This window comes from Pseudorasbora parva, chromosome 6 (genome assembly GCF_024679245.1).
Source record: "Pseudorasbora parva isolate DD20220531a chromosome 6, ASM2467924v1, whole genome shotgun sequence".
Classification (NCBI taxonomy): domain Eukaryota; kingdom Metazoa; phylum Chordata; class Actinopteri; order Cypriniformes; family Gobionidae; genus Pseudorasbora; species Pseudorasbora parva.
In genome coordinates, this window is record NC_090177.1 from 20893809 (window position 1) to 20920428 (window position 26620).

The 26620-nt window shown below is 35.6% G+C and overlaps 2 protein-coding genes and 1 long non-coding RNA gene across 3 annotated transcripts in view; all 3 read left to right on the forward strand.

Annotated features, from left to right (window-relative positions):
- Positions 1-43: 43 nt before the first annotated feature.
- On the forward strand, positions 44-12111 carry LOC137078642 (uncharacterized). The gene is made up of 5 exons (XM_067446138.1): positions 44-134; positions 1096-1428; positions 5896-6207; positions 10876-10996; positions 11158-12111. The coding sequence occupies exons 1-5, from the start codon at positions 101-103 to the stop codon at positions 11303-11305; spliced, it is 948 nt and encodes a 315-aa protein (XP_067302239.1). The 5' UTR covers positions 44-100; the 3' UTR covers positions 11306-12111.
- Positions 12112-17558: 5447 nt separating this feature from the next.
- Positions 17559-26620, forward strand: part of rca2.1 (regulator of complement activation group 2 gene 1) — a 49765-nt gene continuing 40703 nt past the window's right edge. Inside the window, exons 1-10 of the mRNA XM_067447454.1 lie at positions 17559-17646; positions 18187-18381; positions 18680-18776; positions 18881-18957; positions 19483-19632; positions 20341-20535; positions 20834-20930; positions 21035-21111; positions 21643-21792; positions 21942-22132. Of these exons, the coding sequence (XP_067303555.1) occupies positions 17574-17646; positions 18187-18381; positions 18680-18776; positions 18881-18957; positions 19483-19632; positions 20341-20535; positions 20834-20930; positions 21035-21111; positions 21643-21792; positions 21942-22132 (1302 nt within the window). The 5' untranslated portion in view covers positions 17559-17573. The remainder of the gene's footprint in view (positions 17647-18186; positions 18382-18679; positions 18777-18880; positions 18958-19482; positions 19633-20340; positions 20536-20833; positions 20931-21034; positions 21112-21642; positions 21793-21941; positions 22133-26620) is intronic.
- LOC137078650 (uncharacterized) lies at positions 22379-26407 on the forward strand. The gene is made up of 2 exons (XR_010905331.1): positions 22379-23858; positions 26064-26407. It is a non-coding gene; the product is annotated as an uncharacterized lncRNA (long non-coding RNA).

The following is a 26620-nucleotide window of genomic DNA, read 5'->3' on the forward strand; positions in this document are numbered from 1 at the left end:
AAGTCATCTGAAAACCACAGTTCGTCCATCACTTGCTTACATCCTGTTTCATTCTACACAACCTGCAGCAACACAACATAATACTCACACCTTCATTAACATGCTGGGCTTGTTCATAGTGCTTTTGGCACAGAGTAAGTCTCTTTTTTTAATGTATATTTGAAATATTACTTTTTATGTTCATCTGCCTTGTATTTGTTTAGTAAATTAAACCTAGTCATTTTATTTTAACAAGATTTCACTTCTGGCTTATTTGATTTGCAATCATGTTTAATGCATGCTGAACTGGCATCGCCTGAATCTCCTCCTTTTGTTCTCTTGTGAATCAGATTCTCTGGTTTAATTTAATAACATGCATTCACTCAAAATTTAATTTGAAACATTAAACTAAATATCGTATCTGAGCAGAGAGTGACAGTTGAACAAAATGACTAACATGCACACACAAAAATCAGGGTTTAAGGGTTTGCTAATGATTTTTATAACTTATTTTATAGTCCAATTTTTAAAATAAAATTAGTTTTAAGAGTTTAGAAAACTGTCCTTTTCATCAGATCTAGTTACAACATTTTGATTTATGAGTTCAAAACATAAAATGGAAAAACAAGTAATTAAACGCATTGCATTTAGAAAAGAGGGTGAATATTCACTTCATACTGACTTTAAAGAGTTATTTCACCTATAAATGAAATTGATGTCATTAATGACTCAATCTAATGTTGTTCCACACATCTTCGGAACACAGTTTAAGATATTTTATATTTAATCCGACAGGGTATCTAAGTGTATGCACACTATACTGTCCATGTCTAGAAAGGGAATAAAAACATCATCAAAGTAGTCCATATGTGACATCAGTTAGTTAGAATCTCTTGAATCTCTCTAGTGTGCCTACACTTAGATACGCTGTCGGACTGATAAACGGAGGTCTTACGGGTGTGGAACGACATTAGGGTTAGTCATTAATGACATCAATTTCATTTTTTGGGTGAACTAACCCTTTAAACAAAACAAACAAATATCATCAAATGTTGAGGATCAACTATGTAACATATAAAAATGACTTTTTTTCTTTCTTTCTTTCTTTTTTTTTAGTAAGTATGCAATTTCAATGTGATAAAACAAAGATTCATGCCACAATTGGAAGCATGTTTACTATTACCTGCACCTACAAAACTACTCAGTTCCGATTTAGCAAGAAGTACTGGTGTGCTGGAGACTCCAGAGCCTCGTGTGAGGTTCTGATGGACACAGAGGGATTCACACAGGCTGCGTACAGAACACGGGCTCAAATCATTGATGGAGTTTCTAGAGGCTTGATTGTTAATGTTAGAGATCTAAAGTTGGACGACACTGGGATATATTGGGTGGCGATTGACAAAATTTATTCTGATATAATGACCAGGATCCAAATTAAAGTAACAAAAGGTAAGACTTTATTTTCATCATGTGAAGTATCCTAAACCAAAGTAAGATGTTTGGTCTGTTGCACCTGTAATTTTAAAGTGCCCCTATTATGCTATTTTAGAGGCTCTTCATTTATTTTTGGAGGTTTAATATGCATCAAAGTTAAAAAATATATATTTTTAAATGACTTAACGGATGAATCAGTCTCTCTAAATCCCTCCTTTTTGCGGACCTACTCTGCTCTGATTGGCCGTCTGTTATGATTGGTCTACCTTACGTGTACAGCACTTGTCTCGGAAGCTAAATGTTCATCACCATAACTGAACTTCAGCTCCGGAGCCTTCCTAATGCTCAGTGATTGTACACACTGTAAAGTCAGTCATGATGATTATGATTTCACCATATCAATCTGAGTGTGAGTCCGATGAAACATTGCTTATTCAACCCGAACCGCCATTGCAAAGACATCATGAGGTACATTATGAGTTGTTGCAAATGTAATTCCTCACCATCAGCATTACCAAGTGTATGTCCTCCAAAAAAACGTTTGTATATTTATGATTTACTGGAGTGCACATGCAGGAACTGTATCAATAATGTTGCATACATTAGCCAAGATACACACAGATACAGTTTCTCTGGGGTTGGAGTTGGAGACAACTGAAAACAATATACAGTGGAGATCAAAATTAGAGAACAATTTAGAAACATTAGATTTTTTTGCAGAAATATTGTTGATATTCATTGTTTGAAGGATGATTAGCTGTGGGTATACCATTGTTCTGCTAGCATATTTTACAAAATACCAAGGTGCTTCAACAAAAACCTTTATTTTGTCAAAAACACTGTGATCAAACTTAGAGAATAATAACCAATGCAGCACACACACACAAAAAAAACATTACAACTAAAATGTGACGCTTACAGCTGTCAAAAATTAATAGGAGGTAAAGAGGCCCTTGCTTTGAATGAGCTCAGCACATCTGCGGCCACAGGACATCACTAGATACTCACACTGCTCCAGTGTGATCTTGGTCCACTCTTCTTCCAGTCTCTTCCACAGTTCGGTAACTGCAGTGGGTTTCTTAGCCATAACTTTGTCGCCAATGATTTTACATCGATTTGCAATGGGGTTTAGATCAGACTCTGGGCTAGCCATTTCATTATTTCAATGTTCTCACTTTCAAGGAACTGCTTAACCTGTTTTGCAGTGTGATAGGGGGCATTGTCTTGCATAATAAATTGCGGGCTGATTGGGAGATGCTTGCAGTGAAGGAACCACATGTTGCCAAAGGAGGTTCTGATAAACAGGTTCTGAGGTTCTGCCATGGAGCTGTATAATAGACGCAACCCTGCTGCAGAAACATCCCCAAAACCATGCCACTTCCGCCTCCATCTTTCACTGACTTCTTTGAGCACTTTGGGTTCAGTTTTTTCCTCAGTTTGATGCCGAACATAATGTTTTGCATTCATCACTAAAGTGAATTTTGGACCAGTTCTCCTCTGTTCACACAACATGCTCCTCAGCAAAGCCTTTTGATTCTTTCTGCTGATGAGAGGCTTGGTCGCTGCAGAGTGAGCATTCAGTCTGAATTCTCTTAAATGACAAGACACTGTATGGCGAAACAGATCCATACTGTGTTCAGCTCTGAACTGGCGAGTAATTCCAGCTGCAGTGTTGAACCGATTCCCCATTGAAAGTCTCCGCATTGTCCTGTCCTCTTGTGTCTTTGTAAAGCTTCAATATTCTAGAAATTACAGATTTGGAATGACTAACTTCTTTTGCAATAGCTGAAAGGGTCATCCCTCTGGCCTTCATCTGGAGTCGTAGGGTTTCAGTCACCTTACAGTGGCTTGCCATCTTGCTTAAATCAGTGAAAATTGGAAAGTTTGCTTCAAGTTAAAAAGGGTTTGCCAGGGTTTACAGAAATTAGCACCAAGTGCCAGATTAACACCCAAAGCTTGAAGTTATTTGAAAGTGTTCTCTAATTTTGAACAGTGTTATTTTTCAATTGTCTTATTTAAGTTGTATATACTGAACTGCCCTTCTACTCCTGTTAGGATCATTTAAAAAAGGACTAAGCAGTGACCTTGAAATTTAGGAAATTGTATGTTGTTCTCTAATTTTGATCTCCACTGTAGTTCTCTAAAACATACAGATACCATGTTCTTCTCCTCAGAGAGAAGTACAAGCAATATTCATCTTTATTCTTTAGTGTTTCAGTGAAATAAAATAATATAAACTGAATAAAATATAATATAAAAAAAGCATATCATTCAGTCAAAAATATTAAATCAAATATTAAAGAGAACATTAAAACTAGAAAAAAAATCATTTAAATCATCTTAATATGTAGGAGGATAGATAATGATTAAGGCTTTGATTATAAATGTAATTAGGATGTATTTATCTATATTGAAGCAGCAATGGATTTCAGAATCCACCGCTTCACTTACAAAATAATAAATAATAATTCATACTTACAAGCAAAATACCATCGCAAGGGCTGTGTGAAGTGTGAAACCACAAAGGGCCTCGCTGAATCTGAAAGTGACAGCTGACTTCATGTAAAAGCCAGTATAGTTAAAGTTCATGTTTATGGTTTATGTTCAAAAGTCTATGGTGATGCTGTAATATTCTGCTTGTTAAAAATGTATTATTGTAGTTTTGCAGTAACTTAAAATATTTCTCTGTGACAGTGATCCATGTGCATACATGTCAGTCAGCACAGCATCGCATGTCAAGTTCGTATATAGAGAGCTTCACAGTTCATTCAAATTTAGATTTTTGCTGCCTCTGAAATGGGTTATAACATAGAACATAATTTAAGCATCAAAATTTGCGCACTGCACAATTAAGTTACACAGTTTAACTTCTTGAACCTAATGCTGTTTTCTTAAATATGCACATGAACAACAAATTGTTCATCACTACACTTAAAAAATGTTGGTTTAACTTAAAAAAGTAAGTAACCTGGTTGCTTTAAAATTTTGAGTTTTTTAAATTAAAAAAATGAGTTGATACAATGAAGGAAATTGGCTTAATAAATAGAAACTCAAAATATTATTGTATCTGAATCACATAAAATGTGAAAATAATCATGAAAATAGGCACAATTTGGCATGTTTCACAGCGTCATAACAAATAAAACACACAATTACCCAATATGCTTACAAAATCTTTTAATAATATTTGAATAAATGTTGTCGATTATCAAAAATGTTCATTGTATTAAATCAAATGTTTACATTTACATTCACAAACAACTGTACACACTGCATGAACAGGAAGGGGAAAAAACATAATAGGGGCACTTTAAATGCACTTTAACAGCCAATCATATTTTTGTATTTGCAATGGTGTTCATCACAACACGAAATGTAAAGACCTGACAAGCTATTAATTGTCAAACTTAAACATTTTTGACAATAATGAATTAAACTGAACATGTCCTAGATAAGGATTGAATACTATTATTTGTACTGTTCATTGTATTTTTAAAGTAACTTTAACAAAGAATAATACCTTCTCTGGACTGTAACATTGCTCATTTCTATTGCTCATTCTTAATCTTACTTAATCTTTATAAAAATGTTGTGTATTGATTAATTAAGTATTTCAAATGAAAAACAAAAGACCCACACTTGCTTGTGTCTTAATAAATCGTTACTTTTTTAAATATATTTTGCAACAGCATATATGTAATTCATCACAGGAGCATGTAACTTTTTATGATTTGTCTGGTTCATTCCAATTTAGGGCAAACTAGACTCCGACATGCTAAATAATTACACGGCCTCGCGCTGAATGATTCGTACACTGTAAAAAAAATAAATTTGTTTTTTGTTGGTTTAACTTAAAAAAGTAAGTAACCTGGTTGCCTTAATTTTGAGTTTATTGAAATTAAAAAATGTAGTTCATACAATGAAGGAAATTTGTTTAATAAATAGAAACTAACACAAAAAAATTTATAAATCATGAAAATAGCACTATTGGGCATGTTTTACTGCGTCATCAGAAATAAAACACACCCAATTACCCAATATGCTTACAAAATCATTTAATAATATTTTAATAAAGGTTGTCGAATCTCAAAAAAATGTCATTGTATTAACGCTTGTCTTCTTAAAAATTAATGTATTAAGAAGACAAGCGATTGTGGATCTTTTATTTTTCATTTCAAAGCTTTGATCTTTCCACTGATCTACGCACCCAAAAAATGGTTGTGATTCTTTTTTGTTTTATTGTATTTAAATATTTTATTGTGTTTTTAAATGTTATTGTCTTTAAAATAGCTAATTTTGTTATGTCATTAAACCTGACGAAAGTTTTGCAACTTATTTCCGTATTGTGATCATTTTGTATATCATGATAAAAGCTTCAGCAATTATTGCAACAGGAAAATTTGTTACCACATGCCTAGATGTGTTTACAAGGAGATTGGCGCCATCTAGAGTTTCATGACAGAACTTTGTATTTAATTTCAGAGGCTGTAATGAAACCAAACGTTTGGCCTCTCAGTTCTCTTGAGCTGACATGCTGGGGACAACCAGTTGTGTTTCGCTGTAGGAGTGAGAGAGGAATGGATGTGCTGTACACTTGGTACAGAGTTGGACACCCAAACAACGTTGTCCTAGACCATTCCCCTGATCTCCATCTCCATTGTTCAAACATCACTGAAAACAGCCAACTTTTCTGCTTGGCCTCTAATGATGTCAGCAGCCAGAGCAGCGATTTCGTTTCTCTGCAAATCCTTAAGCCTGCAGACGACAAGTGTGTTTATCTCGTCTTATCTAAGGGTGAGTTTTACCAGTACACTGATTCTATATATATATATAATTTATTTTTTATTTAATTGCCCTCTGGGATATGTTTAGTGCACAGTGCATGGTTCCGATGACCATGGTCAGTTATTTTCGAATATTCACTGTCGTCCGTCAGCCTCTCTCATGGGATTACATAGCCTTTTTTTTTCTTTTTCTTTTTTTTTTTTGTAAGGTGGCAAATTTGGTATATGAAAACATATTATTTTAATTTTAAAACTTTAATATTGTAGTTAAATGATCCTCGTGTTGCTAGGCAAGTTGTTTCGTACAATGCAATAATCATTTTTAAACTTTTGAATACTAAATGTTTTAGTTTTACATTATGGATGGACATGATTAGGGGTGTAATAATACACCAATGGCAAGGTTTAGCTCACATCACGGTTTTTGGAGCCAAGGTTTAGTTCGGTTCTGTTTGCTGTGGGGCAGGGTTCATGGCTATAATAGCACTAGATTCACTTTTAACTCAATAATAATAATAACCAACAACAACAACAATAATTTAATAATTAATGAACTTGATCTTTATAACTTGTCTTCACGTTTCTTTAGATCAGTTAGCATATCTGAGTAAACTAAAATGAAATAAATGCCTCCGCTGTAGACTAGTCAGAAATAAACTGGTGTATATATACAGGTCCTTCTCAAAAAATTAGCATATTGTGATAAAGTTCATTATTTTCTATAATGTAATGATAAAAATTAAACTTTCATATATTTTACATTCATTGCACACCAACTGAAATATTTCAGGTCTTTTAATGTTTTAATACTGATGATTTTGGCATACAGCTCATGAAAACCCAAAATTCCTGTCTCAAAAAAATAGCATATCATGAAAAGGTTCTCTAAACGAGCTATTAACCTAATCATCTGAATCAACAAATTAACTCTAAACACCTGCAAAAGATTCCTGAGGCTTTAAAAAACTCCCAGCCTGGTTCATTACTCAAAGCCGCAATCATGGGTAAGACTGCCGACCTGACTGCTGTCCAGAAGGCCATCATTGACACCCACAAGAGAGGGTAAGACACAGAAAGAAATTTCTGAACGAATAGGCTGTTCCCAGAGTGCTGTATCAAGGCACCTCAGTTGGAAGTCTATGGGAGGGAAAAAGTGTGGCAAAAAACGCTACACAACGAGAAGGGGTGACAGGACCCTGAGGAAGATTGTGGAGAAGGACCGATTCCAGACCTTGGGGGACCTGCGGAAGCAGTGCACTGAGTCTGGAGTAGAAACATCCAGAGCCACCGTGCACAGGCGTGTGCAGGAAATGGGCTGTCGCATTCCCCAGGTCAAGCCACTTTTGGGCTACAGAGAGGCAGCACTGGACTGTTGCTCAGTACTTTTTTCAGATGAAAGCTAATTTTGCATGTCGAGAAATCAAGGTACCAGAGTCTGGAGGAAGACTGGGGAGAAGGAAATGTCAAAATCCCTGAAGTCCAGTGTCAAGTTCCCACAGTCAGTGATGGTCTGGGGTGCCATGTCAGCTGCTGGTGTTGGTCCACTGTGTTTTATCAAGGGCAGGGTCAATGCATCTAGCTATCAGGAGATTTTGGAGCACTTCATGCTTCCATCTGCTGAAAAGCTTTATGGAGATGAAGATTTCGTTTTTCAGCACAACCTGGCACCTGCTCACAGTGCCAAAACCACTGGTAAATGGTTTACAGACCATGGTATTACTGTGCTCAATTGGGCTGCTAACTCTCCTGACCTGAACCCCATAGAGAATCTGTGGGATATTGTGAAGAGAAAGTTGAGAGACGCAAGACCCAACACTCTGGATGAGCTTAAGGCCGCTATTGAAGCATCCTGGGCCTCCATAACACCTCAGCAGTGCCACAGGCTGATCGCCTCCATGCCACGCCGCATTGAAGCAGTCATTTCTGCAAAAGGATTCCCGACCGAGTATTGAGTGCATAACTCAAGCTGAAGCATAATTTTGGGTTTTCATGAGCTGTATGCCAAAATCATCAGTATTAAAACAATAAAAGACCTGAAATATTTCATTTGGTGTGCAATGAATCTAAAATATATGAAGGTTTAACTTTTATAATTACATTATGGAAAATAATGAACTTTATCACAATATGCTATTTTTTTAGAAGGACCTGTATATTATTCTTTGATTAAGAAGCAAATTGGAATATAAATAAAATGATAGTTATATACCACAGTATGAATATCTTTCCTATTATTTTAGATTAATTTTAAGCATCCTTAGTAAAAAAAAAAAAAAAAAAAGGCAGTGATGGGAACACAGTGCAATCAAACTTTTAGAACATACTCATATCATAATTTCAGTCTTATCAATGCATTGTGGTGGTTCAGGGCTCCATCCGTTTGCTGAACAAACAATATGAGATTCTCCTTTCATTATATAGCCATCTTCACATTTGTAATCTAAAAAGTTTCCCAGTTTGTATGGGGGTGATTTTCCACCAATTCTAATTGCATGTGGAATTCCAGGTGTTGGACAACCGTCTGAATCAAAAATGGAAAGCAAAAGAAAAATGTATATGTATGATTTGTACAAATCACTACACATTTTATTCACAACAACACAAAAGTAAACCTCACAAGTAAAGACAAACAGATTATTTCTCTTTAATGGCATTTTAACTGTAACTTACCCAAACATTTTGGCGGATCTGGTTCAAAAATCCCATCCTCAGAACGATAGAGTAGTGAACTTCCAGTAAGAAAAAAACCACTGTTACATTTGTAGGAAACCGATTCTATCTGTCCATTTTCTATGATTGGAGGTGCCTGACATTTTTCCGCTAAAGAGAAAAAATATGCTGATGAATTTAAATTCTGAAAACATCAGAGCATAGCAATATCTGCCTGCCATTTTATCACAGACAGAGAGGTGTTAAAAAAACAAGTGAAGAATGTATACGTAAAAGGAATTGTATGGATCACTCCCACAATGTATTCAGCAACACAGAAACAACCTTACAAGTGAAGACAAACAGATTCATTCTCATTATTCGAATAGAAGAGCTGGGATCTGTCAAATCATCTCAGATGTAGCCTATTAAGCGAGGTACGAAGAACGGACCCCAGGGCTTTACGTTGTGTTTTTGTTCAGCAGTCGTCTGTGAGGAGGCTGCCGATTTTACTTTAATTTTGGTGTTTATTTGTTTTATGATTTATTAAAGCATTTAAAAATTCGCTGGTTCCCGCCTTCTCCTTTCAACATACTGTGTTACAACATTATAATTGTTGTTATTAAATGAAATATCTGGACATTTAACACTTATTTAATAATATTACAGATTGATCTGAATAAACAGGGAATGTGCAATATTGGTGTATAAGACCGCAGGCTAACAATTTTTTTTAGAAGAACCTGTATATATATATATATATATATATGTATGTCCCACTTTAGCCTATTTAACAAACACATCATTTATATGAATATGACTAATACTGATGAATAAATAGGCCTATAAGGTAAAGCTTTTAAATATATATTTTTTGTAAATACAATAAAGTAGCCACCACACTAATTAAAAAAATCTCGACTTGACATTTCAAGGGCGGCGCACGTGTGTGTGTGTGTGTGTGTGTGTGTGTGTGTGTGTGTGTGTGTGTGTGTGTGTGTGTGTGTGTGTGTGTGTGTGTGTGTGTCTGTGTGCGGTTCACGCTTATATTGACCAATCGTGTGGCTATGTGTGATATAAAAATAATAGTCCAATCAATCTTGTGTGGATGAGAAATAAACCATTGTGTTTGTTTGATAAACACGTTTTACGAGCCCTGTGATTGAGAAAATCATTCCGGTTGCCCCTTCTCCATCAATCTCTCCTCTCCCTCGTGTGAACTGACAGGGGAGCTGAAGCTCATAAAATATGCAAATCTTATCCAATCCTAGCCGTAGGCGTTTACTTCCAAGTCTCCAGTGCGGCACGCCCATCAAAACCCAGCGTTCAGGAGAGAGCCTCAAAACCAGTGTAGAAAATAGCCTATTTTTTTTTGGATAAGTAAAATAAGTAGTTGACCTCAGACAACAGTATAAAAAAAATTAAAAAGCCAGTTCATTTAACCTTTAAGCAAGCAATACAGTATTTTTTAGACAATAGTTAAATTAAATAAAACTCTCTCACTGGGGACCGATGCTGACGCTGGGACTCAAAGGTAGTATTTAGCCAACCAGACTAAATAGGGAAACTGGCTTTCTTTGTCCGTCCACCATGCAACTTGAGTGAACACCTAAGTCACGTGGCACTTAGAAGACTAAAGTTAGTGTATATTTAGTAAATAATATTATTATTATTATAATATTTAGCAAAAATACAGCTCTTATTAGTTGTTAAAAGTCTACTATTTACTATTTCATTAAATGTCAAGGAAGACATTTGTTTGGCATAAGGTGAAGTGAGAGCTGGGCCGGGGCAGCAAGGGGTGGGGCACATTTGGTTCGACATGAGAGTATCACGGTTTGTATCGTGGGGGGTGTATCGTGGTTTTCCGGTTCGGTTTGAATATTGTTACACCCCTAGACATGATGTAGCATTTCTTAACTTTTTTTGTTTTACAGTAATGTTATGGTATTATTTTTTATTTTGTGATGTGTTGTTTACATGGTTTTGATATGTCTAACAAGAGGATGAACCTCACTTTCTTGATTAGCTCTCTCTAGCTATGACTGCATAAGAAGCACAACATCACCCTCAACATCAATCCAAACTACAGAGGAATTATTGAGCTCTGCAACAGTCTTTCAACTCACACGGAGTCAGAATAAGACAATGTGAGTTAGTCAGACATGAACAGAAAGCTATACATGAAAACTCCTACTTTTGTTTGAATAGTAATCATTTCAACGCAATTTTAACAAATGGGATCTCACAACAGTTCAGTACAATTGTTTGTATGCTAGAAGGCTAAAAACACTGTGATCTTGTTCTATAGGTCTTGGACTGGATTACCACTATGGTATGAGTGTCTTCGTTGGCTTCTCTTCTCAGCTATGATTCCCATCTTATATGTAGTGCACACATGCTCAAAATTTACATCCAGAAGGCTTAGGGCTCAAGTCAAACACCCCAAACACATCTGATTGAGAACCATGGCCACATCTTCATTACAACTGTTTTATTCATGGTGTGCATGTACAGTTTGCATTATTGTTTTACTTGATGTCAATTTACTGTACATATCAGCACTGAATTGGTATGTTTTGTCTTTATTATCCTCAAGGTGTGCCATTAACTTAGCCACAAACTGCTTAATTCCATTCATACTAGATGTTTCATCTTTAGGTGTGCTGTGTGCTGTTTATTTTTTTTAAAAAACAAGGAAAGAAACAAGATTAAGTATGTGCTTTGTATATTAATGGAAAATATCACAATGTTCACATTACAAGGAGATATCAACCTTAATGCAATTAACATTGTCAAGCAGTGCTAATCTTATACTGCATGGCGCACAAGCTAACTATATTCTGTTGTGGCCATCAACTCGTTCAATAGCATCAAATTTCACATTCAAGACAATTCACATTCAAAAAAGTGAAAAGTATCATGTCTGATGTATGGACAGGGGTCAAGGGACTGTAAAGATTGTTCTTAAATCTTTGTTTGAACATTTTCAATATATGGGCTTGATATGATATGAGTTTTTCATTATTAATTCTTGGGTTACAGTGAGATGCCCAACATAGCCTATACTTAAAGAAAGACACAAATTGTTATGGATGAGGTTTCCTCTTCATATTCTCCAGATCACCAGAGGGAGCTCTCACCTACATACTGACTGTTATCATTCAGACTCCCTTTCCCATAGGCCCTTTGTCTGGTTATCACCAGACCAAGCTCAATTTAAAGGGTTACTTCAGCGATTAGCATATGGCTTTGTATCAGTAGAAACCCTGGAGTATATTCGAATGTTTGTGCATAATAAACTTTTAATAAATAAACATAATAAACTTTTATAAATATAACATAACATTATGTCACAATGACAAATTCAAATGGTTTGCATTACATCATCAGCTTTACTTGACATTCTTTTGTTCATATAACTAAATCGTTATTTGTAAAACTTACTCAATATAGTTGTGTGGAACCACTTGATGCTGCTTTTTTTAAGTAAATTCAACAAATACATTTTTTGAGTGCATGCACCTACAAACACAAACTATTTAAGCACCACATGAATACACCAAGAATAAAGTCTTGATTTGCCTTGGTGATCATTTCTGAGCGTTTATACTGTGGACTTGCCTGACGTGGTCATACTTAGTTCTAGTCAAAATATGAGTCTGAAACTGCTCCATTGGGCTGTGATTATGGGGCGTGTTTCAACCGAACCAGGAAAGACCTCAATTGGATAGAGCTAAAACTAGGGATGCACCGAATCCAGATTTTTGAGGTTCGGCCGAATACCGAATCCACTGGTTAAAATTCTGCCGAATCCGTAACCGAATCCTACTCCCATCCTCAGTCCACTATCACAGTAAACACATTAATGACATAAACAACGTCCACAGCAGTGTATTTTTAATTTAATTTTAATACAAAATAGGCAACATTATGCCAGGATGACAGTGCCGTATTGCTGTCTGTAGATTCCTTCATGCACAACTCTTATTCTCCTGGATGGGAAGTTCGGCTCTTTTCCGCGAAACGGTTCTTTCGGACAGTTCGTTTCAATGAGCCGGTTAAAAAAAACGGATCACCGGTTTCTTTCTTTTACGTCCTTACGTAATGACGTAATTTCTATCATCCCGGTGGATGAAAATACATTCAAACACATTCATATAAAGTATTTGTAATCAAAACTTAGTATAGTAATAATTATTATTGTCATCATCTTGGATAAGTTTTTTTAATTCATGTTTTGCAAAAGCACTCAACACAGCCACTGTCGTGCAAACCCTGATGTTTTACACAGATTAAATAAACTTACATTGACATAACATACACTTACACAAATCCTTGGTTCACCCGTGCTCATATATTATCAGCATCAGTTTTCCGAGAGAAACAGCAGCCGTCCCACTCCGAGAGAAACAGTTCGGTTCAAGACGACACTATCACGCATGCAGTATCTCAGCTCACCGGTTCTCACAGCAAAACATCAGTCTCAGTTCAGTGAACTGTTGGAGGCACAACATATACTGCAAGATATTATTTTATTTCTAGTCGGAGGGACTGTCACTAATGTCAGAAAGTGAGTAACTATAGTAACTTGTGGGATCAGCGCTGATTTGAGACGCGAACCGTTTAGAACGATTCAGTCTGATTTGGTGAACTGGTTCGACCGGATCACTAAAAAAATCAGGTTAAAAAGAACGATTTATTCACGAACCGGACATCCAGCGGCTATTGTTTAGGGTTCTTGCCACCACGAGACAAATCGGCATTGCAAATTGAACATATAGCTCGACTTGAATTGACTTCTTGCGACTGAAAGTACTGCCAAACAACACATTTTCTGTTCACGAGTTCTATTTTCACTTTCTCACAGCCTACTGCATTCGAACGGTCCACCTAGTAAACACATTGCCATAATCAACCGCGGCATCATGTTCGACCAGTTTCGCGTAGTGCAAGCCAAGGGTTCAGTTTGGTGGAAAAAAATTCTAAGGTTCGGCAGAAACCGAACCCAGTCAAAAAGCCCAATATTCGGCCGAATCCGAACCCGAATCCTGGATTCGGTGCATCCCTAGCTAAAACCAATCAGAGCAACGAAGCGAAGCATTGTCAAATGTCAACAGAGCTCAACTGCACTGTGTTGCAAAGTCCTCGTTTTTTTCCACGGGCTGTTTTCTATGTCCGAGGGGTTGAAGCGACTATTATGTGATATATAGACCCATTTTTAGTAGGCAAACCTTGCCTACTTAGCGAATTTTAGTAGGCAACCATGCCAAAATAACACATTTTAACCCCCAAACGCTATTATTTCCCAGAGATCCCCCCGAGAAGCTATTGTTTAGGGCTAGTAGTTGGTGGGTTTTGTTGAAAACTTGGCAACCCTGTCTGCACGCGCGCTGGAATAAACGATCTTTGCCGGTGTTGTAAAAAAATAAAAGAATTTAATGATACACAGAGTACTTACCCAACTTGATCATCATTTCTGAGAGAAATTGTGAAGGTGAATGCATATACAAACAAGCTCTCCGTTCAGGATTCGATCAAATATAATTCAAGCTCCTTTGATGACGTGCATGATTACATTACTGTTGATCGTCTGTCCGTCATCGTCTAAAGCCCGCCCTGATGATTTCATTGGTCCGAACAGTTTCTGTTCGGAAATAATTACTCCTCTATGGATCGAGTCCAGACCGAACCGCCCGCTACTGTGGACTATTACTCTGTTTTGAACCTGGACCGTTTCCTGTTATATGTACCTTTGCTGCCTGCCATTGCCTGTTTACTGGATTGTGATTCTCAACCGCATGCCATGATCTTTTGCCTGTGTTCTGGTCCGTGTATGCTTCCTGTCTCGACCTAAGTACTGTTTAACTCTGACTATAATAAAGCTGCAGATGGATTCTCAATCCGATGACTCCTCGTTACACAAATATCAAAAGTATGAAATGGGGGGGGGGGGGGGGTGTTGTACTATGGAATTCATTGGCCCCATCAACTTTGTGGCAACGACATTCTTCAAAATATCATCTGTTAAGCAGAAGAAAGAAAGTTTACAGGTTTGAGGGCTAGTGAATAATGACAGAATTTTCTTTTTTTGGTGAACCGCCCCTTTAAACAAGTAAAAAAGAAAATAAATAAAAATGCTGGCAGTGCACAAAACATAATAATAAATTGATTACTGCTCTCATTTTTATATATGGGTGTACACAAGTGGAAATCCCCTCATTCGTTTAATCTGATCTGCTAAATAACATCCAGGAAAAATGTTCACATAACAAATGTAAAAAATAAATGTATATATATATATATATATATATATATATATATATATATATATATATATATATATATATATATATATATATATATATATATAATTACATTTGTTATGAGAAACATTAACATTTTTCCTGGTTGTTATTTAGCCGATCAGATTAAATGAAAGACAGGATTTCCACTTGTGTACACCCATCCTGTCCCAGGATTTCATATTTTTACAAGCACTGTTGAGGATACATAAATTCTGAAGAATTGCTTCGGTGTGTGAGTAAAGTTACATGTTTTTGAGCATTTTTATACACTGTTATTCATTACATTTTAGAGAATGTGTAATATATTTCTGCAAAAAAAAAAAAAAAAATTGGTAACACTTTGTGGTAAGGGTACATTAATTATCATGAATTCATACATTAATTCATGCATGACTTATGCATTACTACATGCATTAATATCTCATGAATCATCAGGAACTAACAGGAATTCAACGTCTTTCATTCATGACTTCATGGATGAACAACGCCTTAATTAAAACATTAACTAAGGTGAGTAAATCATCATCCATTATGGTTTATTACACATGATCATGATGTTTTCAGTGTTCACAAAAAAAAAAAACATTAATCTAATTCATGCATGTAAAACTAATTTTAATTATGTTTTATTATATTTATTCGGGAGGAGCACATTCAGATAATTAACCTAATTAATTTGCTTTATTCTAGTTGTGTAATGTGAGACATTGTGAATTATTAAAGGAATATTCGAAAATCAACATTACCTTATGCACAGGCTAGACCAGTAACGTTATATAAATTCATGTGATTAACTAAAGTTTTTTTTTATTAATCATGATCTCTAAGTTAACAATGTTCATGTCTTCTTCATAGTAGCCTGCAGGTAAATGGTCAGACCCCTAAACTGACCACAGGCTCAGCACATAGCACATGAATTCTGTTGCCATTATAATACAGTAGTCATCATTATCATGACTTCATGTTTGTGGCCCCTCAACTAAAGTGGTGACATGGTTCTTTGAAACAATGATGAATGTGTTATTAATGATGGGACTGTGAAATGACATGGATATGTACATGAAAGTTCAAGCCTTTACACATCGTGTCACCGTTACACATTACGTTATCGTAAGATCTTTCATAGTTTAATGTGAGGTACAGATGAATATTGAAGTCGATAAATTCAAGATCACGTAAACTCTTCCCTCCCTCTGCTGCGGCGTCGCGTTATGACAGTCAACACGATGATTATTCAATATTCCTGTTATTATACTTAAAATGGTTTACAGAAAAGGCTTAACAAGCTAATGCATAGATAAGCTATATTAAGCCTACAGTACGCATCAATATCTCTTTCCTTTGTGCGTTTCTTTTACTGTCTATGGTTTAACGTTAATGTGAAGCGGAAGCGTTTCCTCTGCACGTGTGCGCGATATGACTCCGTGTTGCTTCAAGCACATCATTTGCACAGGGTGTGCATTAGCGCATACACGCTTTGTGCTGAGATCAAGATATCTCTGTGACTCAGAGATCAAGATTAATAAAAAAAACTTTACTTAATCACATTACTGGTCTAGCCTGTGCATAATGTAATGTTGATTTTTGAATATTCCTTTAATAATTCACCAGTTCACACGTGCATTACACAACTAGAGTAAAGCAAATTAATTAAGTTAACTGTCTGAATGTGCTCCTCCCGATAAATAAAATAAAACATAAGTATTATTATTATTTTATTTATTTGAATGGATCCGATAGCTTGAAAGTCTATGTAATCAGCTAGTCTTCCTGGGGTCTATTCTAAAATGTTACATTGCAGCTACAACAACAACATTACATCATAGTAGGTAAAATATACACAAATTACATGAATACATTCAAACATGCATAAATCTGGTTTCGAAAGTAGTCTTACATGCATGAATTAGACCAATTTTTAAACATATAAAACATCATGATCTTGTGTAATAAACCATAATGTATGATGATTTACTCACCTTAGTTAATGTTTTAATTAGGGTGTTGTTCATCCATGAAGTCATAGTTATAGTTCCTGATGATTCATGAGATATTAATGCATAAGTCATGCATGAATTCATGATAATTCATGTACCCATACCGCAAAGTGTTACCCAATTTTTTTTACTATTACTATGAAACATTAAAACTGCAAAATGAAAACAAATACATTTTCAACTGGTAATGAGAGGAATATGTCTTTAATTTAAAAAACATTTGAAGACATTATTGTTTGTAGTCTCTTTTAATGTTTACCAAAAAAAAAAGAAGAAAAAAATATAAATATAACCAAACTCATATTCACTTGCATGACTCATCTTGTAGAAAAAGCTGTTTTATTCTACAGCAGGTCGCATGAGAATCATAGTTTGTTGTCCCACTACTGTCTTTTCTTGAGCTACAGAAGCGTTGACAGACTATGGGATTTAATTTGCAGTATCTCTGTGCTGCTGCCTTCTTCCTATGTCTAATGAAGGCTGTGAATATCAGAGGTGAGTTTGATACTCATCAGTCGTTCCATTTTGGTCGTTGTGTTTGAAATTCAAATCATTGTATCTACAAATAGAGTGACATGCTTTGGTGTATTACTTAGATTTTATTTTAAGAACGATTTATAATATCATGAAATGCATAGATCTGAAATGTTCTGAAATAAACCTTTTGTAATTAGATGGAACAAAAAAGGTTAAATAAAATGACAGATTTTATAAATAATATCTAAAATCCCAAAAGATTTTAATCAAATATATTCTGGAGGGCCAAAACATAATTATTTTCTCTTTATTTAACCTGGTATTTTCCTGTAAACAAGGATCCCAAACACATCACTTTATTATGACAGCATATCTTCCCACACAGCAAAAGCCTCCACAAAATGTCTGGTACACATTTAACTCAAAAACAGTAGCATGTAAAGGCCCTACATAACAAATAATGCACTTTGTGTCATTAAATGTCTGAGTTGCCCAATAATGACTAGCTACTGGAATACTGAATTAGATTATAAGCGTGTTTTGTGTTTATCTCCACAGCACAATGTCAACAGCCTTCTTTTCCATCAAAGAATGTCATCTTGTCCAACTCTTATCTCTCGACTGAAAGTTTCCCAGATGGATCCACCGTAACATTTGAGTGTATTATTGGACATAAACCAGTAAAATCAAGAGCATCTAAATCTGTTACTTGTCAGGGAACCCAGTGGACAAGTCTGGAATTGGATTGCACACGTACGTATTATGAATATACATGTTTTATGAGTACCCTACATTTGTAAATTGCACTAAAGTGCATTAAAATGTTTATTTTAAATATAATTTAGATATGTAAACAATGTTCCGGTTTGACCAACAAGTCCTTAAATAGCTTGAGAATCCTTTATATCGGTTTCGTCACAACATCACACTTAAAATAATTCACTGTATCATATATAGAAAGGCAACACCAAAGATGATTTTTTTAATATTTCAGAAGTATGTGAAGAAGACCAAATCTCATTGTGTCAATAATATATCTAATACTTTGCAGGAAAATCCTGTGGAAGTCCTCCAGATTTTCTTAATGGGAGATATGAAAAAACTGGAATTTTATTTGGTGACAAAATTACAGCGGTTTGTGACAAAGGGTAAGTGAAACCATTAAAGTCAGTTTCTTTGTGCTGTTTTAACAGTGTGTGTCTAGAAGTAGATGTGCTATGAGTTAGTAATAAGATAATCATTTCATTTTTAGATTTGTGTTAGCTGGACAGATCAAAGACAGATGGTGCCGAGATGGCGGGTGGGATGGCAGAGATCCTGTCTGTGAAGGTGTTTTTGTTTTTCTTAAATTTGAATGAAATATGACATTTGAAGGGCATAAACAATTTTTATGTGCTTTTTACCTGCATCAATTATAATGTTGTAACACGGTATGTTGAAAGGAGAAGGCGGGAACCGGCAAATTTTTAAATGCTTTAATAAATCTTAAAACAAATAAACACCAAAATTAAAGTAAAATCGGCAGCCTCCTCACAGACGACTGCTGAACAAAAACACAACGTAAAGCCCTGGGGTCCGTTCTTCGTACCTCGCTTAATAGGCTACATCTGAGATGATTTGACAGATCCCAGCTCTTCTATTCGAATAATGAGAATGAATCTGTTTGTCTTCACTTGTAAGGTTGTTTCTGTGTTGCTGAATACATTGTGGGAGTGATCCATACAATTCCTTTTACGTATACATTCTTCACTTGTTTTTTTAACACCTCTCTGTCTGTGATAAAATGGCAGGCGGATATTGCTATGCTCTGATGTTTTCAGAATTTAAATTCATCAGCATATTTTTTCTCTTTAGCGGAAAAATGTCAGGCACCTCCAATCATAGAAAATGGACAGATAGAATCGGTTTCCTACAAATGTAACAGTGGTTTTTTTCTTACTGGAAGTTCACTACTCTATCGTTCTGAGGATGGGATTTTTGAACCAGATCCGCCAAAATGTTTGGGTAAGTTACAGTTAAAATGCCATTAAAGAGAAATAATCTGTTTGTCTTTACTTGTGAGGTTTACTTTTGTGTTGTTGTGAATAAAATGTGTAGTGATTTGTACAAATCATACATATACATTTTTCTTTTGTTTTCCTTTTTTGATTCAGACGGTTGTCCAACACCTGGAATTCCACATGCAATTAGAATTGGTGGAGAATCACCCCCATACAAACAAATCAAATCATTGTATCTACAAATAGAGTGACATGCTTTGGTGTATTACTTAGATTTTATTTTAAGAACGATTTATAATATCATGAAATGCATAGATCTGAAATGTTCTGAAATAAACCTTTTGTAATTAGATGGAACAGAAAAGGTTAAATAAAATGACAGATTTTATAAATAATATCTAAAATCCCAAAAGATTTTAATCAAATATATTCTGGAGGGCCAAAACATAATTATTTTCTCTTTATTTAACCTGGTATTTTCCTGTAAACAAGGATCCCAAACACATCACTTTATTATGACAGCATATCTTCCCACACAGCAAAAGCCTCCACAAAATGTCTGGTACACATTTAACTCAAAAACAGTAGCATGTAAAGGCCCTACATAACAAATAATGCACTTTGTGTCATTAAATGTCTGAGTTGCCCAATAATGACTAGCTACTGGAATACTGAATTAGATTATAAGCGTGTTTTGTGTTTATCTCCACAGCACAATGTCAACAGCCTTCTTTTCCATCAAAGAATGTCATCTTGTCCGACTCTTATCTCTCGACTGAAAGTTTCCCAGATGGATCCACCGTAACATTTGAGTGTATTATTGGACATAAACCAGTAAAATCAAGAGCATCTAAATCTGTTACTTGTCAGGGAACCCAGTGGACAAGTCTGGAATTGGATTGCACACGTACGTATTATGAATATACATGTTTTATGAGTACCCTACATTTGTAAATTGCACTACAGTGCATTAAAATGTTTATTTTAAATATAATTTAGATATGTAAACAATGTTCCGGTTTGACCAACAAGTCCTTAAATAGCTTGAGAATCCTTTATATCGGTTTCGTCACAGCATCACACTTCAAATAAATCACTGTATCATATATAGAAAGGCAACACCAAAGATGATTTTTTTAATATTTCAGAAGTATGTGAAGAAGAACAAATCTCATTGTGTCAATAATATATCTAATACTTTGCAGGAAAATCCTGTGGAAGTCCTCCAGATTTTCTTAATGGGAGATATGAAAAAACTGGAATTTTATTTGGTGACAAAATTACAGCGGTTTGTGACAAAGGGTAAGTGAAACCATTAAAGTCAGTTTCTTTGTGCTGTTTTAACAGTTTGTGTCTAGAAGTAGATGTGCTATGAGTTAGTAATAAGATGATCCTTTCATTTTTAGATTTGTGTTAGCTGGACAGATCAAAGACAGATGGTGCCGAGATGGCGGGTGGGATGGCAGAGATCCTGTCTGTGAAGGTGTTTTTGTTTTTCTTAAATTTGAATGAAATATGACATTTGAAGGGCATAAACAATTTTTATGTGCTTTTTACCTGCATCAATTATAATGTTGTAACACGGTATGTTGAAATAAGAAGGAGAAGGCCGGAACCGGTGAATTTTTAAATGCTTTAATAAATCTTAAAACAAATAAACACCAAAATTAAAGTAAAATCGGCAGCCTCCTCACAGACGACTGCTGAACAAAAACACAACGTAAAGCCCTGGGGTCCGTTCTTCGTACCTCGCTTAATAGGCTACATCTGAGATGATTTGACAGATCCCAGCTCTTCTATTCGAATAATGAGAATGAATCTGTTTGTCTTCACTTGTAAGGTTGTTTCTGTGTTGCTGAATACATTGTGGGAGTGATCCATACAATTCCTTTTACGTATACATTCTTCACTTGTTTTTTTAACACCTCTCTGTCTGTGATAAAATGGCAGGCAGATATTGCTATGCTCTGATGTTTTCAGAATTTAAATTCATCAGCATATTTTTTCTCTTTAGCGGAAAAATGTCAGGCACCTCCAATCATAGAAAATGGACAGATAGAATCGGTTTCCTACAAATGTAACAGTGGTTTTTTTCTTACTGGAAGTTCACTACTCTATCGTTCTGAGGATGGGATTTTTGAACCAGATCCGCCAAAATGTTTGGGTAAGTTACAGTTAAAATGCCATTAAAGAGAAATAATCTGTTTGTCTTTACTTGTGAGGTTTACTTTTGTGTTGTTGTGAATAAAATGTGTAGTGATTTGTACAAATCATACATATACATTTTTCTTTTGCTTTCCATTTTTGATTCAGACGGTTGTCCAACACCTGGAATTCCACATGCAATTAGAATTGGTGGAAAATCACCCCCATACAAACTGGGAAACTTTATAGATTACAAATGTGAAGATGGCTATATAATGAAAGGAGAATCTCATATTGTTTGTTCAGCAAACGGATGGAGCCCTGAACCACCACAATGCATTGATAAGACTGAAATTATGATATGAGTATGTTCTAAAAGTTTGATTGCACTGTGTTCCCATCACTGCCTTTTTTTTTTTTTTTTTTTTTTTTTTTTTTTTTACTAAGGATGCTTAAAATTAATCTAAAACAATAGGAAAGATATTCATACTGTGGTATATAACTATCATTTTATTTATATTCCAATTTGCTTCTTAATCAAAGAATAATTTACAGGTCCTTCTCAAAAGAAAAAATAGAATATTGTGATAAAGTTCATTATTTTCCATAATGTAATGATAAAAATTAAACTTTCATATATTTTAGATTCATTGCACACCAACTGAAATATTTCAGGTCTTTTATTGTTTTAATACTGATGATTTTGGCATACAGCTCATGAAAACCCAAAATTCCTATCTCAAAAAATTTCATGAAAAGGTTTCGGCTACAGGTGCCGCATTCCCCAGGTCAAGCCACTTTTGGGCTACAGAGAAGCAGCACTGGACTGTTGCTCAGTGGTCCAAAGTACTTTTTTCGGATGAAAGCAAATTTTGCATGTCATTCTGAAATCAAGGTACCAGAGTGGAAGAAGACTGGGGAGAAGGAAATGCCAAAATGCCTGAAGTCCATTGTCAAGTACCCACACAGTCAGTGATGGTCTAGGGTGCCATGTCAGCTGCTGGTGTTGGTCCACTGTGTTTTATCAAAGGCAGGGTCAATGCAGGTGGTTTACTGACCATGGTATTACTGTGCTCAATTGGCCTGCCAACTCTCCTGACCTGAACCCCATAGAGAATCTGTGGGATATTGTGAAGAGAAAGTTGAGAGACGCAAGACCCAACACTCTGGATGAGCTTAAGGCTGCTATCGACGCATCCTGGGCCTCCATAACACCTCAGCAGTGCCACAGGCTGATCACCTCCATGCCACGCCGCATTGAAGCAGTCATTTCTGCAAAAGGATTCCCGACCAAGTATTGAGTGCATAACTCAACATAATTATTTGAAGGTTGACTTTTTTTGTAAAACACTTTTCTTTTATTGGTCGGATGAAATATGCAAATTTGTTTAGGCTTTCATGAGCTGTATGCCAAAATTCAGTTGGTGTGAAATGAATCTAAAATATATGAAAGTTACATTTTTATCATTACATTATGGAAAATAATTAACTTTATCACAATATGCTTATTTTTTGAGAAGGACCTGTATATTGCAGCAAAAACAGCTTTGTTAGAAAGTGCTTTTTTTAAAGAAAATGTATTTAAGTATTAACTTTAATGTAGAATGTATGACATATAATTTATGGTTGCCTTTTCTCCTTTTGTGCGTTTAGCAGCACTAAGTGTTGAATTAACAAGCATTGGTTCAAGTTTGAAGTTACATACCCCCAGTTTCACAGACAAGGCTCAATCTAGTCCCAGACCCAGACTAAAATGCATGTTTGGGCTGTTTTAAATGAAAGGAACTTGCACTGGTATATCTTAAAATATGTCAGTGGCAGTGCCATTGTTATGTCTCAAGAAGCACACCATTATATTTCTTAATTTTTTATTTTTTTTATCTAAGGCATGTTTATAAAAGATACTTAAATGTCCTTGTTGAACTAAGGGCTAATCTTGGCTTCAAGTGAAACCTGTGAAAGCCATACATTTCTGAATATGCTTAATGTCTTAACTCATTTATCTGTCTGAGAACACATAGACATAAAATACCTCCCTCTTCAGCAGGATCATTTGTGTGATGAGATACGCTTTGAAAGACGAAGGTAAGCTCAATACATTATTGAATCCAACTCTACTCTATACAATCTGTCTAGAGATCTGGATTGATCTGTAATTTAATTGAAATAATCAATCTTTAAATTAATTTAAATCAAACCCTCAATGTTATAAAAGTATTCATATAAATTAACATTGACCAAATCTAAGGTCATGATGTTCACAACAAATTATTTGATTTAAATTGATTCATTTAATACTTTTAAATTAACTAATGCTACTTTAAAATGATACCACTACATTTCCTTCTAAGATATTTACTGAGTAAATATGCAAATAGTAGGATGATTGTTAGTCCTCCCTATGTGTCATGCAAGCATAAGTTTTGTGTCCATGTAAATTTAAAAAAAACATATAGGGCCCTATTTTAACGATTTGAAACGCAAGTGTCAAAGCGCGAAGCGCAAGTAACTTTGTGGGCGGGTCTCGGCGCTGTTGCTATTTTCCCGGTGGGATAAATGGCTCTTGCACCCGGCGCAAATCTAAAATGGGTTGGTCTGAAGTAGCTTCATTATTTATAGGTGTGGTTTGGGCGTAACGTGAATAAACCAATCAGAGCGTCGTCCAACATTCCCTTTAAAAGCAGGTGCGCAAGTTCCATTATGGATTTCTATTATTATGGCGTATTTACCAGGCGCACGCCAGGAGTGGTTCACAGCCGAGGAGACTGATGTTCTTGTAAGAGAAGTGAAAGACAGAGAAGTTGTGTTGTATGGGGATGGGAGAAACCCACCCAAAATAGCGTCGGTTAAACAGGCGTCGGTTAAACAGTTTTTCAGCCGATTTTTGTTCCTGGTTCTTGACGGACAAACCAATTTGTCAGATGTCCTTATATACATATATGTCTTCTTGCACACCACATCTTCGTGGCACACCACAATGATTTCCGTCATCTCATGTGTTAATATTTTTTTAGTGTAACAATACATGATTTGCAAAAATAACTGTTGCATCTGTGTAGATTACATGATGAGCAAAGTGTATGCGCGTTGTGCACGCTGTAGCCTACATTATGGTCAAGAATGCGCCCTTTAAAAAGCATAATGAACAACGCGCAACGCGCCACTGACTTTAGACTAGGTTTTTTCTGGTCAGTGGCGCAATTGTTTAAAGGAACAGCAAAATAGCACCAGGGATTGTTTGCGCCGGAACACGCCTCCTTTTTTGCGCTGAACCGCCCACTCACTAGTTTAGCGACGTGCTTCTGTGGAGGGAAAAGCGGGCTTTGCGCGGGTGCAAAATAGGAATGACACATGCGTCGGTGTACAAAGTCGCTGAGTGCAAGATAGGCCCCATAGTCCCTGACATGACTATGTTTGACTACAAATGTCTGCAGACAAAGCAAAATTATTATGGGGCCATGTACCCTTTGGTTGTATTTTTTCATGGAAACCAAACAATTTGGTTTGGGAGAAACAAACCAAACAGTTATGCACTGAATAGGGCTGTGTCTCAGTCAACTCCATAGCTTCCAAGGTCATGAACAAATATATTGTATACACAAATTTGCTAACTAACTACACATTGGTACACTGATGACTCTATTTACGGCAACATGACAATGTCCCATTGTGCAACATATAGTGGTCAAAAAACAGCAGAAATTATATCTTAATTCTACTCTTTTTATGTTATTTAAGGTACATATGATAACTATGATTATGATACTTTGCTTGTAACATTTACATGCAGCATTACAGCCGCAAAACAATTATAAATGTTGAGCGATATACTTGTCTAGTGATATAGCCTATACCCTGACTAGGAAGCCACACCCCCTCCTCCGCACATTCAACCTTAAATAAACTCCTTTGTGTTGGTCTGTTTATCTTAGAGCTAATCTTGAAGCTGTTATATTCATGTGAGCTATTAAATGTACTCGAAGTAGGGAATGTAGGAACCATTTACTCCTATAAACTCTAATTCTAAGGTCTCTGTCAATGGTAGCTAATTGTTGTGAAAAATCTGGGTCTTTTTATAACTGTCCTACTGTAGACCTACAAGGTGCATTACTGAAATAGAACAGGCAAGATTTTAAGTGAGTAACCTGTTCATACCAAAAGTGATTGTACTTTTTAAAGTTACATTTATAAAAGGTAAAAGTCATACTGGTTTCAAACAACGGACATATTTCTGTCAATATTAATAATTACTTTTTAATAGTTAATTTTGTTTCTTTGATTCATTTTCAGACGTGCTAACAACCCTATATGAAGTTCACATGGGGAAAAATCCAAGATTTTTTTTTTTGTGAGGCCTCCAAATACATCCTGTTCATATATACCAAGCTTGTATATATACACAATACAGTGATCAAATGCAGTCATTGCTGTCATGTTTTATTAATTTACTGTGCGTTCCTGAGACGTGTATGAGGATCTGCCACATACCATGAATATGTGTACTCATTTAACCTGGCTTCCAAAGAAAACATATGCATTTGTGCTGTATGTCTAATTCATTTACTGATCTTTGTCAAACTGATAGCTTTTTATTATTGGCTTCTGATTTTTCAATAAAATACTAAAATCCACAATATAGCCTACTCACACCCAGAAAAGATTCTGAATATACTTTCAGTTTTTCGTTTTTAATAAATCTGCAAAAATGTTAACAATTGTGTGTGTGTGTGTGTGTGTGTGTGTGTGTGTGTGTGTGTGTGTGTGTGTGTGTGTGTGTGTGTGTGTGTGTGTGTGTGTGTGTGTGTGTGTGTGTGTGTGTGTGTGTGTGTGTTTTTTTTGTGAAATTT